This window comes from Heptranchias perlo, chromosome 6, assembly GCF_035084215.1.
Source record: "Heptranchias perlo isolate sHepPer1 chromosome 6, sHepPer1.hap1, whole genome shotgun sequence".
NCBI classification, from domain to species: Eukaryota; Metazoa; Chordata; class Chondrichthyes; order Hexanchiformes; family Hexanchidae; genus Heptranchias; species Heptranchias perlo.
This window is the reverse complement of record NC_090330.1, coordinates 28,050,265-28,067,295: the sequence shown is the minus strand read 5'-3', so window position 1 is coordinate 28,067,295 and position 17,031 is coordinate 28,050,265. Positions and strand designations below refer to the sequence as shown.

Here is a 17,031-nt window from a genome sequence, read left to right as displayed (position 1 = left end):
TGGTTGCAGCATCTGTCAGTGGAGGACTGCCCCTTTAACTAGAGAGCCTCCAGCTGACAGATCGTACTGCGCATGCGCAGTCCGCCCAACGCGCAGACCAGCAGCGCGGACCCCGGAGGAGCAGGTAATTGATTCCTATTAGTGTGTTGCCTGCTACGATCGCGCGGGCAACCCACTAATTTCACCCAGCGTGTTGACCACGCTCCCGAAACCCAACCCGCCGGAAACCCGCAGGCCTGGTAAAATCAGGCCCAAAGTATCTGCAAAGGGATATTGACAGGTTAAGTGGATGCGCAAAAATTTGGCAGATGGAATATAATGTGGGAAAATGTGAGGTCATCCACTTTGGGAGGAAAAATAAAAAAGCAAAATATTATTTGAATGGAGAAATACTACAAAATACTGCTGTACAGAGGGATCTGGGTGTCCTCGTACATGAAACACAAAAAGTCAACATACAGGTGCAGCAGGTAATCCGGAAGGCAAATGGAATATTGGCCTTTATTTCTAGGGGGATGGAGTATTAAAGCAGGGAAGTCATGCTACAGCTGTACAGGGTGCTGGTGAGACCACACCTGGAGTACTGCGTACAGTTCTGGTGCCCTTATTTAAGGAAGGACATACTTGTATTGGAGGCAGTTCAGAGAAGGTTCATTAGGTTGATTCTGGGTATGGAAGGGTCGTCTTATGAGAAAAGATTGAACAGGTTGGGTCTGTACTCATTGGAGTTTAGAAGAATGAGAGGAGATCTTATTGAAACATATAAGATTCTGAGGGGACTCGATAGGGTAGATGCTGAGAGGATGTTACCCCTCTTGGGGGAATCCAAAACTAGGAGGCATAGGGGGAAAAATTGGATAAGGGTCTGTTTTGGGCGGGGGTAGCGCGATGCGCTAGTACCCTGCGCCCGATGGACCCTATGCAGGCAGGACGCAAGTTTGGACCCACCCGAGGACTTACCTGCAATCAGCCTTCCTTTCCAGGCCTCGCACGTGGAATCAATGCAATTCGCACTTTCCACCACCAGAGGGAGCTCAAACTCTTAAAGGGTGGATGTTTATTAGAAATCTCTTGAAGGTAACTGGGGGGTGGGCGGTGTAGTGCATGGTGCAGTTGGCAGGAGACGCCACTTGACAGTTGACCTCTCTCACCTTGACCACTCGTCAAAGCTGAAAATAACAGTCTACTGTCTGCACGGAGTCTGAACAGAGATCAGACATTGCACATATAATTCACAGATGTAGGTCTCATCCCTATGTTTATGCACTGATGAGTTATGTTAAAACATTGAATAAAGGTTGCGCACTACTAAATCTCTCATCCTACAATCTGCACGTCAGACCTCACCAGTCTGCCGATCTGATTTGGTACCAGGCCTGCGAGAATGCATGCACCAAGATTCTCTGTTGATGCACTAGAGACCTTGGGTGCAAGAGGTGGACAGAAGGAGGGACATCCTATATCTGCGGTGGGGGGGGGTGGGGGGTGTCAAGAGGCCCTCCAGGCATATAACCAAAAGGCAGTGGGAGGCAGCGGGGGACGAATTCAATGCCAGGTGCACAGCATCATGAACATGGATGCAGTGCAGGAAGGAGTTCAATGCTTTGACATGAGTGGGCAAGGTGAGTGAGGTCAACTGTCAAGTGGCGTCTCCTATCAACTGCACCATGCACTACACCCCCCATCACCCACATACCAATAAACTCTTTCCATCAGTACTCAACTCTTCCAATCAGATGCTTCCTCTCACACTTACACATTACCACTGTTTCAAGCTGTCCACCCACAACTCACAGGCCACACACACTGGCAGCTATTCAACCATGACAGGCACATCACCCAGACACAGGTCCCGCTTTCTTGCAGGCGCATATTAAGAGGCAGCAAGTGGCAGTGGCAATCAGCCCCTCGAGCCTGTTCCGCCATTCAATAAGATCATGGTGGATGTGACCTAACTCCATATACCCGTCTTAGCCCCATATCCCTTAATACGCTTGGTTCACAGCAATCTATCAATCTCAGATTTAACATTCACGTTTGAGCTAGTATCAACTACCGTCTACAGAAGAGCGTTCCAAACGTCTCCCACCCTTTGCATGTAGAAGCATTTCCTAACTTCACTCCTGCACATCCTGGCTCTAAATGTTAGGCTATGTCCCCGCATCCTAGTATTGCAGTCTAGGAGACCTCCAAAAATAGTTACAAATGTCTCGGCGGCCAAAAGCAATAATCCAGCCACTAACCTGTAAATCCTGCATGGTCCCTTTAAATAGCGATGGTGGGGGGTCCTCCAGGCACTCTATGACAAGTTCAGATGGTCGGGGTTAAGACTGTGCATTGAGTTGAGTATTAAGTCCCAAAATGGTGTCTATCACTTTAAATCAGTGTTGCACACTGATTGAAGCTATTTTCTCTGACTATATACGCGATTCTTTTATGGAAACCCTTCTTCACTCACCTGACGAAGGAGCTAAGCTCCGAAAGCTTGTGATTTAAAATAAAGCTGTTGGACTATAGCCTGGTGTTGTACGACTCTGTACATTTGTCCACCCCAGTCCACCACCGGCATCTCCACATCATTACATGATTCCAGCGTTCCTCATCTGTGCCTGTACTAACTCCTATATTAAGATGGCATCTGGCGCACGTCACACAGGAAGCGTGCATGCGCATCCAAGACGCCATCTTGGATGTCGGAGAGGCCGTGTAGCGCCGAAACAACGGGCACTACACGGCCCAATTTAACGCCCGTAGCCTCAGAATAAGGGGTCGCCCGTTTAAGACAGAAATGAGGAGGAATTTCTTTTCTGAGAGGGTCATGAATCTTTGGAATTCTTTACCCCAAAAAGCTGTGGAGCCTGAGTCATTGAATACATTCAAGGCTGAGTTAAACAAATTTTTGATCAGCAAAGAAATCAAAGGATATGGGGAAAGGGCGGGAAAGTGGAGTTGAGGTAAAAATCAGATCAGCCATAATCTCATTAAATGACAGAGCAGGCTCGAAGGGCCAAATGGCCTACTCCTGCTCCTATCTCTTATGGTCTTATGATTTGTATTTGTGGGATTTTGCTATATGCAAATAAAAAATATCTGTCTGAAAGCAAACATGCAGGTGCAGCAAGCAGTTAGGAAGGCAAATGGTATGTTGGCCTTCATTGCAAGAGGAGTTGTGTATAGGAGCAAGGATGTCTTACTGCAGTTATTCTGGCCCTTGGTGAGACCACACCTGGAGTATTGTGTGCAGTTTTGGTCTCCTTACCTAAGAAAGGATATACTTGCCATAGAGGGAGTGCAGCGAAGGTTCACTATACTGATCCCTGGGATGGCAGGACTGTCGTATGAGGAGAGATTGGGTCGACTCGGCCTGTATTCACTCGAGTTTAGAAGAATGAGAGGGGATCTCATTGAAACATATAAAATTCTGACAGGGCTAGACAGACTGGATGCAGGGAGGATGTTTCCCCTGGCTGGGTGGGGGGCGTCCAGAACGAGGGGTCACAGAATTAGGATACAGGGTAGGACATTTAGGACTGAGATGAGGAGAAATTTCTTCACTCAGAAGGTGGTGAACCTGTGGAATTCTCTACCACAGAAGGCTGTGGAGGCTAAGTCACTGAATATATTTTAGAAGGAGCTAGATAGATTTCTAGACACAAAAGGCATCAAGGGGTATGGGAGAGGGCGGGAATATGGTATTGAGATAGAGGATCAGCCATGATCATATTGAATGGCGGAGCAGGCTCGAAGGGCCGAATGGCCTACTCCTGCTCCTATTTTCTATATTTCCATGTCTGATTTGCCTACAAAACAGTGACTAATACATTATATGTGCTTTGAAATATTTCTGAGAGGCTTGATTAGATGCTGTATTTTTTTTTTAATTAATGGATTTCCCAAAGTCCAGAGGACATTAATGGTACCCTCAGACACCATGACATGATTTCTTTGAATCAAAAGGAATTTCACTCCATCATTGTTCAGCTGGTCAGTGATCAGGAGCACTAGATCATACAGGTCAATATTCTTATCCAATTCCGCAGTCATGATGCTTTCATTAAAAGGCAATTATTTGTGCCAACCTTATTTGAAGGCAATGGCAGAATGCAAGAATGGCTTCTTAGAAACCAAAGCTACTCTATTCGGCCATGGTTAATGAGACCCCGTGCCAAACAGAGATTGACGTGTACAGGTGAGAGAGGGAATGCCTATCAGGCAGTATGAACAAGATGCTATAAGAGCCTGTCCAGATGTGTGGGCAAACTGGGATGGATTCTAGCACTTTCAGATACTGCAGTCTTAGTTGTAGCACTATTTGCTTGGTTACCAAAACCATGGACGTTATTGCTGCTATTGATTTAAGTACCAGTATTTTCAGAACCATGTTTATATTGCCCCCCTGTTACAACAAGCTTTGTTTTACTTAGCACCCAGATATTTCATTATAACGAGGTTCTGCCGTGTGTGTGTGTGAACTTGGCTGTGTATATATCAGATGGGCTGGATTCAGAATTAGACCCTGTGTAGGTGCCTTGTATTTCTATAGTACAGGGAGCTACTCCAGATGATGCTAAGATCTCCAGCTGTAACAGTAAACTGCAATATGATGCAATAGACTGAAATGAAAGACGGGGACTTCAATTTTAAATGAGGAGTTGCCCCAATATTTTTATCCGTTTGTGTGACATTAATTTTTATTATATTTTACAGATCGCCTTGGCACCATACCAGCACCTAGAGGAAGATATGAACAGTTTAAAACATGTTCTTGAAATGAAAAATCAACAAATCCATCACCAAGAAAAGAAAATTATGGAACTGGAAAAACTGGTTAGAAAAAAATTAGGATTCTATTCATAAAACTTCCGTGGATCAGAATCAGATTTTTCAGTTTGCTAAATCTGAAGTTTTGATGGATGTGTCATATTGCAGCAACAATACTACGTTGTGTTCCAGTATAGCATCCGATTACTCAGATTTTGCTGAATTCTGACATTATGCTTTAAAATGGAAGCATGCTCTTGAAATTGTGCTGAATCTGCAAAATTAGTGCCTGTTGTGACTTTAAATTAGATTGGATTAAAAAGTAAAGTCCTTTCAGCTTTCTTTTTCTTAATTTTCTTTTCACTAAGAGCTCCCCCAGTAGTTTTGAGGTAAAGTTATTGGGATAAATTTTTGTCTTCAGTGCTCCTGGCACAGTTTCAGGCGTTGCCCCATCCCACAATTTTCTGCCCATAATGGATGGAACACATGTGGGAGGGCACCCAAATTCTTGATATGCACTTCTGGCATTTAACGCTCCATGCCCAGAGTACTGCAGATAAAAATTTGCCCCATCATCTCTAAGCTAAACAGACCTACAAGGCCCAGGTTCAATCCCTATCCTGTACCTTGGGTTAGGGAAAGGCAAATCGTGTTGATTACTATTCATTGATCCCTGCTGGAAGTGTATGTGTACAGATGCAGGGCAAAAGACAGGATCAGGCTCAGCGGTGGTGTTCTTCTGAGTCAAATACCTTGCCGACACTCGGGGGTAATTTCATGACTTAATTTCATGACTTAAATGGAAAGTGAAATCAGATGAGGGGTAAAATGGGCAGCCGATCCAATCCCGTCAGTTTCCCCCCCACCCAGGGCAGATTAGCTTAAAGTTACCCCTCCCTCCAATGTCAGCCCAGCACAACATAAGAGCGTAGGTGGGGAAGAATTCTTGGGGCGGAACCTGGATCCGTCGGGTTTCCACCCCATTCACATTGTGCATGACATTTTGAGCCAAGAGGAACAGATGCCTGTCCCAGTCATGGTGAACCAGCAAGATGGGGACGTGTTGTAGCATTCCCAGTCTACCCCAGGAATCCCACTAGATGATCCTGATAGGCCAAGTGGGGCCTACATCTACTCATGTAAGATGGATTGACATCATGGAGGAATTTGAAAATGAGAGTGAGAGCCTCAAAATCAATGCAACAGAGGGTATGGTAGCATAGTGATTATGTTACTGGACCAGTAATCCAGAGACCTAGACTAATAATCTGAAGACATGAGTTCAAATCCCTGCCACAGCAGCTGGGGAATTTAAATTCAATTAAATAAAATCTAGAATAAAAAGCTAGTATAAGTAATGGTGACCATGAAACTACCAGACTGTCGTAAAAACCCATCTGGTTCACTAATGTCCTTTAGGGAAGGAAACCTGCCGTCCTTACCCGGTCTGGCCTATATGTCACTCCAGACCCACAACAATGTGGTTGATTCTTAACTGCCCTCTATTAAAATGGCCTAGCAAGCCACTCAGTTGTACAATCCCTCTACAAAAAGTCATAATAAGAATAAAATCAGAGGGACCACTAGGCACCAGACACGACAAAGGCAATGGGAAACCAAGCCCAGTCGACCCTGCAAAGTCCTCCTCACTAACATCTGGGGACTTGTGCCAAAATTGGGAGAGCTGTCCCACAGACTAATCAAGCAACACCCTGACATGGCCATACGCACAGAATCTTACCTTTCAGCCAACGTCCCAGACTTCTCCATCACCATCCCTGGGTGTGTCTTGTCCCACCGGCAGGACAGACCCACCAGAAGTGGCGGTACAGTGGTATAAAGTCAGGAGGGAGTGGCCCTGGGTGTCCTCAACATTGACTGCAGACCCCATGAAGTCTCATGGCATCAGGTCAAACATGGGCGAGGAAACCTCCTGCTGATTACCATCTACCGCCGTCCCTCAGCTGATGACTCAGTACTCCTCCACATGGAGGAAGCACTGAGGGTAGCAGTAGGCAGGCAGTCTGTGGCAGGTAGTTTGTGGCAGGCGGTGAAGGAATCAACACAGGGGAAAAACCTACTTTATCAGATGCATCTGTCCATGACAATATTGGTAAGAATGACCACCACACAGTCCTTGTAGAGTCAAAGTCTCATCTTCACACTGAGGACACCGTCCATCGTGTTGAGTGGCACTACCGACGTGCTTCATGAAATCGATTCAGAACAGATCTAGCAGCTCAAAACTGGGCATCCATGAGGCGCTGTGGGCCATCAGCAGCAGCAGAATTGTATTCCACCACAATCTCCAACCTCATGGCCTGGCATATTCCTCATTGTATCATTACCAACAAGCCAGGAGATCAACTCTGGTTCAATGAGAAGAGCATGCCAGGAGCAGCACCAGGCGTACCTAAAAATGAGGTGCCAACCTGATGAAGCTACAACACAGGACTACATGCATGATAAACAGCGGAAGCAATATCCTATAGACAGAGCTAAGCGATTCCCCAACCAACGGATCAGATCAAAGCTCTGCAGTCCTGCCACATCCAGTCGTGAATGGTGGTGGCCAATTAAATAACTAACGGGAGGAGGAGGGTCCGTGAACATCCCCATCCTCAATGATGGCAGAGCCCAGCACGTGAGTGCAAAAGACAAGGCTGAAGCGTTTGCAATCATCTTCAGCCAGAAGTGCCGAGTGGATGATCCATCTCGGCCTCCTCCTGAGATCCTCACCATCACAGAAGCCAGTCTTCAGCCAGTTCGATTCACTCCACGTGATATCAAGAAACGGCTGAGTGCACTGAATACAGCAAAAGCTATTGTCTTCGACAACAGCCCGGCTGTAGTGCTGAAGACTTGTGTTCCAGAACTAGCTGCGCCTCTAGCCAAACTGTTCCAGTACAGCTACAACACTGGCATCCACCCAACAAACTGGAAAATTGCCCATGTATGTCCTGTCCACAAAAAGCAGGACAAATCCAATCCGGCCAATTACCGCCCCATCAGTCTACTCTCAATCATCAGCAAAGTGATGGAAGGTGTTGTCGACAGTGCTATCAAGCGGAACTTACTCACAAATAACCTGCTCACCGATGCTCATTTTGGGTTCCGCCAGACCTCATTGCAGCCTTGGTCAAAACATGGACAAAAGAGCTGAATTCCAGAGGGGAGGTGACATCAAGGCAGCATTTGACCGAGTGTGGCATAAAGGAGCCCTAGTAAAATTGAAGTCAATGGGAATCAGGGGGAAAACTCTCCAATGGCTGGAGTCATACCTAGCACAAAGGAAGATGGTAGTGGTTGTTGGAGGCCAATCATCTCAGCCCCAGGACATTGCTGCAGGAGTTCCTCAGTGCAATGTCCTAGGCCCAACCATCTTCAGCTGCTTCATCAATGATCTTCCCTCCATCATAAGGTCATAAGTGGGGATGTTCGCTAATGATTGCACAGTGTTCAGTTCCATTCGCAACCCCTCAGATGATGAAGCAGTCTGTGTCCGCATGCAGCAAGATCTGGACAACATTCAGGCTTGGGCTGATATGTGGCAAGTAACATTCGCGTCAGACAAGTGCCAGGCAATGACCATCTCCAACAAGAGAGAGTCTAACCACCTCCCCTTGACATTCAACGGCATTACCATCGCCGAATCCCCCACCATCAACATCCTGGGGGTCACCATTGACCAGAAACTTAACTGGACCAGTCACATAAATACTGCGGCTACAAGAGCAGGTCAGAAGCTGGGTATTCTGTGGCGAGTGACTCACCTCCTGACTCCCCAAAGCCTTTCCACCATCTACAAGGCACAAGTCTGGAGTGTGATGGAATACTCTCCACTTGCCTGGATGAGTGCAGCTCCAACAACACTCAAGAAGCTCAACACCATCCAGGTCAAAGCAGCCCGCTTGATTGGCACCTTAACCATTCACTTCCTCCACCACCAGCGCACCGTGGCTGCAGTGTGTACCATCTACAGGATGCACTGCAACAACTCGCCAAGGCTTCTTCGACAGCACCTCCCAAATTCGCGACCTCTACTACCTAAAACGACAAGGACAGCAGGCACATGGGAACAACACCACCTGCACGTTCCCTTCCAAGTCACACACCATCCCGACTTGGAAATATATCGCCGTTCCTTCATTGTCGGTGGGTCAAAATCCTGGAACTCCTTACCTAACAGCACAGTGGGAGAACCTTCACCACACAGACTGCAGCGGTTCAAGAAGGTGGCTCACCACCACCTTCTCAAGGGCAATAAGTGATGGCCAATAAATGTTGGCCTTGCCAATGACGCCCACATCCCATGAATGAATAAAAAAAAGGAGCAAGTGAAGCTTGGCAACAATAGAGATAGTGGGCTAGAAATTGATGGTGCCACCCCTGTTTTTCTGGAGCTAAACCTTCGCCTAAGCCTCCAATATGGCAGGCAGGAAGCAAACACTCGTTACAAGCCGGAAGTGCGCCGCCTCTCATATTGGTATAGGCTTCCGGGGCCCAGAAGTTCTGATGAAAGGTCACCAACCTCCACAGATTTTGTCTGACCTGCTGATTTTTTCCAGCATTTTCTGCTTTTATTTCAGAGTTCCAGCATCCGCAGTATTTTGCTTTTGTTTTAATGATATACCTAGATAGGTGTGGTAGGGTGAGAGGGATTCAGCATGGATTAATGAGAGGGAGGACTTGTTTGCCAAATTTACTGTTAGGAGTAGTGGTGAACGGTTGTTTTTCGGACTGGAGGGAGGTGTACAGTGGTGTTCCCCAGGGGTCGGTGCTGGGACCACTGCTTTTCTTGATATATAGTAATGACTTGGACTTGGGTGTACAGGGCACAATTTTAAAATTTGCAGATGACACAAAACTTGGAAGGGTAGTAAACAGTGAGGAGGATAGTGATAGACTTCAAGAAGATATAGACAGGCTGGTGGCATGGGCGGACACGTGGCAGATGAAATTTAACGCAGAAAAATGTGAAATGATACATTTCGGTAGGAAGAATGAGGAGAGGCAATATAAACTAGAGGGCACAACTCTAAAAGGGGTACAAGAACAGAGATATCTTAGGGTGTATGTGCACAAATCGTTGAAGGTGGCAGGGCAGGTTGAGAAAGTGGTTAAAAAAGCATATGGGATCCTGGGCTTTATAAACAGAGGCATAGAGTACAAAAGTATGGAAGTCATGATGAACCTTTATAAAACACTGGTTCAGCCACAACTGGAGTATTGTGTCCAGTTCTGGGCTCAGCACTTTAGGAATGATGTGAAGGCCATAGAGAGGGTGCAGAAGAGATTTTCTAGAATGATTCCAGGGATGAGGGACTTTAGATACGTGGATAGACTGGAGAAGCTGGGGTTGTTCTCCTTGGAAGAGAGACAGTTACGAGGAGATTTGATAGAGGTATTCAAAATCATGAAGGGTCTAGACAGAATAAATATAGAGAAACTGTTCCCATTGGCGGAAGGGTCAAGTACCAGAGGGCATAGATTTAAGGTGATTGGCAAAAGAACCAAAGGTGAAATGAGGAAAAACTTTTTAGGATCTGGAATGCACTGCCCAAGGGGGTGGTGGAGGCAGATTCAATCATGGCTTTCAAAAGGGAACTGGATAAGTACTTGAAAGGAAAAAAATTGCAGGGCTACGGGGATAGGGCGGGGAAGTGGGACGAGCTGGATTGCTCTTACATGGAGCCGGCGCAGACTCAATGGGCCGAATGGCCTCCTTCCGCGGTGTAACCTCTCTATGATTCTATAATTCCTTGAGGAAATGACAGGCCTTCCTGACAGTGTAAATTCTATGGATGTGAAATATTCAGATTTCAGCAAGGCTTTTGTTACAGTTCAAACAAGAGGGAAGAATACAAATACAAAGAGGTCTGCGTAAGTTGGAAAGGTGGGCTAAAGAGGGGCAAATGACATTTAATGTGACAAATGCAAGAAAATGAGGCTAGCGAAGGGAAATAAGCAGTGAGAGTATAACAGGGAAATTTCTCACATTTCAATCCCGCCCAGAAACTCGCCCATCGGAAGCACATAGCTAGTACTTCCAACTCATTTATTGCACTTGGATTATCACCAATTATGGAGGATATGTTTTCTCCAGTGAATTCTTAGAGGAAATAATAATTTACTATGTTAATTATTTCACGTAACATCTCCTGTCTTCATCCTTGCCTCGGCTCATCTGATGTTGAAACCTTCATCCATGCCTTGTTAGCTCTAGACTCGACTATTCCAATGCTCTCCTAGCTGGCCTCCCACCTTGCACCCTCCATAAACTTGAGCTTATCCAATTCTCTGCTGCCCATATCTTAACTTGCACCAAGACCCATTCACCCATCACCTCTGCTCATTGGCTCCCGGTCCAGCAAAGGCTCCATTTTAAAATTCTCATCCTTGTTTTCAAATCCCTCCATGGCCTCCCCCTCCCTATCTCTGTTACCTCCTCCAGCCCTACCACCCTCAGAGATCTCTGCGCTCCTCCAATTCTGGCCTCTTGTGCATCCCTGATTTTAATCGCTCCACCATTGGCAGCCGTGCTTTCAGCTGCCTAGGCCCTAGGGAATTCCCTCCCTAATCCTCTCCGCCTCTCTCTGCTCTTTTAAGATGCTTTTTAAAACCTACCTCGTTGACCTCTGTCCTAATAGCTCCTTATGTGGTTCAGTTTTAAAATTTGTTTGATAACACACCTGTCAAGCACCTTGGGAAGTTTTACTATGTTAAAAGGCACTATATAAATGAAAGTTGTCCTGATGTTCATCCTCAGTTTCCCTGTGAGCATCATTGTGGGTTCTCACCTCTTCCAATGCCTTCTCACTGTTATAGTATTGGACAAATTTCTTACTGTAATATTTTGCATCTTCAGCTATGCTCATTTCCAACTTCCTCCTTATTCCACCAGCCACTTTTTAAAACATATTTCTGAGTGCTCTTACCTTCATCCCATTGGTCCCCTCCCTGAAAGATTTGTATAATTTATTTTTTTCTCATTATTTTACTTCTCATTGTCCAGTTAATCTATTTAGGGTCACACTTGATAATTGTCTGTGCTTGCTAAACCTAAATATGTATCTATTCTGCATGTTCAGCCATTTGGCTTCAAAGGTATTCAGTTTGTTGCAGTCGCTCATTCTCTCTCACTTTTTTTCCACTCTCTGGGGTAGAAATTTGTCCTCGTTGCGCCCGTTGTCTGGATGGAAAATGGGCATAAAATGACTAATTTCGTGGGGCTATGTCCAATACGTCCAACCCCATATTGGATCGGGCGATTTTTCTGGCGTTCCTGGCAGTCGCCTAATATAAGCGTTTGATCCCTTTTATATGTTTATGAGGGTCCTAAGACCTAAGGCAGGCGGCTCAAATTAGATGGATGGAAATTGGTGCAGGCGCCGGCAGCTCACCCCAATTTTTATAACGTCTGAGGCCCAATTTCAGGTGAGCCTCTGGCCTCCCAGTTAGGGTGCGTGTTGGAAGCACACCATCGATTGTGCACCCGCAAATGGGCCATAAAGCATTTAGACCCCTCTGTGTCACTTGCTTGTGTTCTGACCCAGCATCTTCATTATCTCTGAAATACTGAAAATGGAAATAATACTCAAATACCAAAAGGCTCTTTTGTGGACTACTGATAGTCTTCATTGTCGTAGAGAACTTCTACACAGTCCCATTGCTCCTGGTTTTTATTGAGCAGCAGACCTTGTAAAAATAAGGCTGATAAATAAATATTCCTCCTGAGCCCTCCCTTCCACAATAAACGATATGTATAGTAATGAAAACCTTGAAAATTGTGGATTTTTCCATATTTTCCTTACGCCCATAGATTAGATATTTCTCTCCAGTTGCCCCGTGAAACAGAAAAATATGCACACACTTAAAAAAAAAGGGAGGAAAGAGGAAGAATAAAGACTGAACGAGGGAGAAGACAAAAACAGAAATGGGGGTAAAAAGATAGAAGCTGCATTCCTTTCAACATAGTACACTAACAGCTCAGTATACACAAGTCACACTTACATGCCCTTAAAGAATACTTACATTGCTTGCATGTTCTAGTTTTATTTCAATAATGTCAAAGTATATTTGGATCCCACACAGCTAATTTCCAAATACGTGCTCCCAATGCAGAGTCTCACCTGCAGGGAGCACATATCAAAAACTCGTGGGCATAATTTCCATGATTTTCCATCCATAATGAATAGACAACTGTTGAAATCACACTTATGATTTCCCAGAATGTGGCCCCAGAGGAATGTCCATTTGGAAAATCAGCCCTCCAAGTCTACTTATTCAGTGTATTTATCAACACAATGTTCTGAACACCCAGAATCACAATATAGCATTAAAACTCAGAACTAAAGTCTTCTGGCAGTGTTATCTATCTGTAAGACTTTGATGGTTATTAGATTTACTTGATAACATTCAGTATAATGCATCTATTTTTGTGAAACTAAGTCATTTTTATGGTATCCGTGCAGGCTGAGAAGAATGTGGTGTTAGAAGAAAAAGTTCAAGTACTTCAACAACAGAATGAAGATCTGAAAGCCAGGATTGATAACAATGTTGCCCTAACAAGGTAAATTGTCACATGCAACACACTTTAAAAAAGAAACGGTTTACAGTTTCACTACACCTAGCAAGTAGAGAAATCTTTGAGGTAATTGGCAGAATATTCACAAACATGTCACAGCCAATTTCACGCACCCAGTCAGTAGCAGTGCTAGCAGAAGAATGCATCATGTGAAATTTCAGGTACACAGCCTATAATTTTCCATCTATTCATTTTGATGGCCAGAAAATCACAGGCTATATACCCATGATTTCCTTTGATGCGCATGCCCATGAGCACTGCTGCCCACTGGAGCGTGTAACTTACCCTGTAGTTAATTTTCAAAAATATCTTCCATTACTTTATTACTTTTCTTGCATCTATTATTATTTTACACAGAAAATGGTCTTTCAGGCAACTTTACTGACTCAGAGGCCAGTGTGCTACCACTGAGCCAAGGCTAAGAGGAAATGCTCTTTAATTTTTAATGGAACTACTTTCAGGTGTTCAAATGTCAGAGCTACCCATGTGTTATGTGTGGAGGAGGGATAGCTAAAAGCATCTTGGCAATAAAAATGTTTCCAGTTAGTGACTATCTTTAAATATTTTTTCACACATGATTGTCAGATTATTTAGGACAAAAATGCTTTTTTTTTTGCTTGATCTTGCAGACAACTTTCTGAAGAAAATGCAACGCTTCATGAATATGTTGAAAAGGAAAGTGAGGAAAAGAAAAGGCTCAGCAGAACAAACGAGGAGCTGGTCTGGAGACTCCAGACTGGAGAGCCTGTTAGTCCAGTCAAAATATCCTCATCATCTTCAAACTTCCAGTCTTCTCAGGGCACACTTGCTCCATCAGTAGTGAGTGATAACCCAAGATGATGAAAAGACATCAGAATGAAAACACATGGAGCATCTTAATGTTACTCATATTATCTATGAAGTCCAGCTCTAACTGCTGAATATTATGCTTGGTTTTGCTCAAAGAAAAGTCACCATTTGTGAACGATAGAGATTTACAAAAGTAGCTTTGAGCATGCTTATTAGCATACCGCAATAAGCAAGAGGATTTGCTTTTAAATCCCTAGTAGGCCTTGCTATTGAAGTCACTGATAGTAATGCATTTTCAGTGCATTATTTCTTATAAAGGTGTAACCTGTACAGCTTGATGTTAGGAAACTCTTCCACAGGTGTACCAAGGCTTACTATTGCCTATTATTGACCAGGTATGCAAAAACCAAGAAGGAAGATTTTCCTTGACTAGATGGGCTTTTAAAATATTTGGACCTATGCTCAAAGTTTATCTTTTTGGGTTCCCTCCAGGTACAGTTTGAAGACAAGACTTTTAAGTGAGAGGTCAAGATTTTGCTTTTTCCCGTCAGTATTGGTCAAAAGTGCGAAATTATATATTTTTACACATTTGTCGAAATATCTTAGCCTGGTGCCTCTTTTAAAATATGTCCTGAACAATGTGGTAATCACTCCCCTGAAATAAATCTCCCCATCACAAAATCACTGGATTAAGGAGGGGAAAAAGTCATCATGCAGTCCAATATCACTAGGTGGTGCTACAGATCACTGAAAAGCACACCAGCAGCTTGCGATGGAACAACTCTACTGCCTTCGACACAGCAGCAGCTTTTAAAGTACACTCCAAAGCTGCCTATTCTTTTTGCAACGAGTACGTAGTTTATCAGGTCAAAAAAAAATCCATTGTTTTGTAGCAGGTGATCTGTATTAAGTAACCTGAAATCCATTTCTTTGGTCGGTATTTTCCCACTCCACTCAAACAGCGGTTAAGGATGTCAATGCGCTGCTAGTTGTACAGATCCAATTTGTACCTCATGCAGTGAATGTAAATAAATGCAAACTGTAGCAGATATTGAATCAAAGATGCATAATAACTTTTCAGTATTTACACTCAGACACCCCACCTGCAGAATCTTAATAAACGATAAAAACTTAATAAACAGATTTCTAAAGTGACGATCCTCCCTCAAAGTATTACCACATCACAAAATCAAAACCAGTAATTGACTCTGAAAATTGCTGCCTCCTTTGAGCTTGTTTGTTCAGTTGGCACTGCACACCCAAATCCAGGTAAGCCTCCTCCTAACTGTGTAAACTGAAAAGTTCTATCTTTTGGTTATATTTTAACAACATGTCGGAACACTTTTTAAAGGTCCAGAAAACATCAGAAACATTCAACACAACAGCTGGGACTGAACTGGAGTAAATTTAGTTAATGATGTCAACAGTTGCAAATATGGAGGTGGAGATGATGGTGATAAAATCTGGGTAATAGCCACAACAATAAAACCTTAAAAAGTAGAATATAGTCACATTACAAATTTGGAAATTGTGACAGATTAGAATGAAGGGAATACATTTTATTACACAAAAATTAAATTATACAGAATTGATGAAGATTAAGAAATAATGTGTGTTTTCAGTATCTCCTTGAAATGAGATTGGGTAATCTCCGTCCAGTTCCTACGAGTTGGGAAGCTATAGCACAAAAACTGTCATTATTTGGCAACGGAATTTTCCAAAGTGTTTCATAATGAATTATCATTGAAGTCAGTCACTGTTGTTACGCAGACAAATTGACAGCTTTATCATTATTTTATTTTGCACAAGTATAAAGTGGTGTTGCAACTTTTTGCCAAGTTCAAAATCTAATTAGGACAACATAAGGAAAGGGAGAGAACAGTGGGTGAGATCATAACTGTAATGCTGATGTTTTCTTTGCCGATTATGAAAGTTTATTAAAAACCTTAAACATTGGAATCTCAGGCAACTGCAAGTTCAGGTGCATTGCATCTCTTTTTTTCTGTAAGATTCAGATTTAGTAAATTAATATGTAAATCCAGTGTCCTTTTGTAATTAAACCTACCAGACACAGAGGCTCCCTTTTCACTCATTCGATATTGATTTACTCAATTGGATGCAACCTTACCTGAATTCACCCAAAGGCTTCGCTGGTATCTTTCACTGGCACCATTACATCAGTGGTGCTGTACAAGGTACTTATCTGCAATGGGTGATTGTCACGCTTGGTGTGTGACTCTTGGGAATTGTGCATGCAGAAGGTGCGATGGGGAGGAGCAAGATATAAGATGCAGTGATGGGATCACTTTCAGAAGCAGCGCCATAGAAATTTGAAGTCAATCAACAACAATCCAGCCCAGTTGTGCCATCGGATGCATTTAATAACTCGTTATGCATTACATCTCATCCTCCACTCTGTCCAAACCACATCATTGTTAACCCTTTGCTAATTCTTTCTGTCCTGCTTCAAATGGGGAAGAGTGCGCCCCAAGTGTGCTTTTCTGAGACTGGTACATTCAAGGCACACTGTTGGGGAAGATTACAGCAACTAGAACAACTTGCATTTATATAGTGCCTTTAAGGTAGAAAAATGTCTCAAGGCACTTTACAGAGGCGTAATCAATTCGAGGGAGTTTTATTCTGCATGCAACCCATGCTATATTTGACCTGGAAGTGTGCAACCTGTCACAAGGTGCCAGAATGTGGAAAAATATTCCATTCTTAGTCCCGGCATCTCTCACCTTGAACACAAACATTCAGCAAGATAAAAAAAACCAAAAGGTTTGTGAGGTTATTGCCTATGTTAAGTAATACTATTTATTCAAAAATGTCATTTGTTTTTAAAAATTAGTTCCTTGAATGTGTACATAAGGAAAATTAATCCTTTCTGGCCT

The 17,031-nt window shown here is 43.7% G+C and overlaps 1 protein-coding gene across 2 annotated transcripts in view; it reads left to right on the top strand.

The window, feature by feature from the left end:
* Positions 1-16,213, top strand: part of LOC137322854 (microtubule-associated tumor suppressor candidate 2-like) — a 434,152-nt gene extending 417,939 nt beyond the window's left edge. For both annotated transcript variants that reach the window (XM_067985994.1, XM_067985995.1), the window contains 3 exons: positions 4,708-4,827; positions 13,236-13,333; positions 13,978-16,213. In XM_067985994.1, the coding sequence (XP_067842095.1) occupies positions 4,708-4,827; positions 13,236-13,333; positions 13,978-14,188 (429 nt within the window). In that variant the 3' untranslated portion in view covers positions 14,189-16,213. The remainder of the gene's footprint in view (positions 1-4,707; positions 4,828-13,235; positions 13,334-13,977) is intronic.
* The last annotated feature ends 818 nt before the right edge of the window (positions 16,214-17,031 follow it).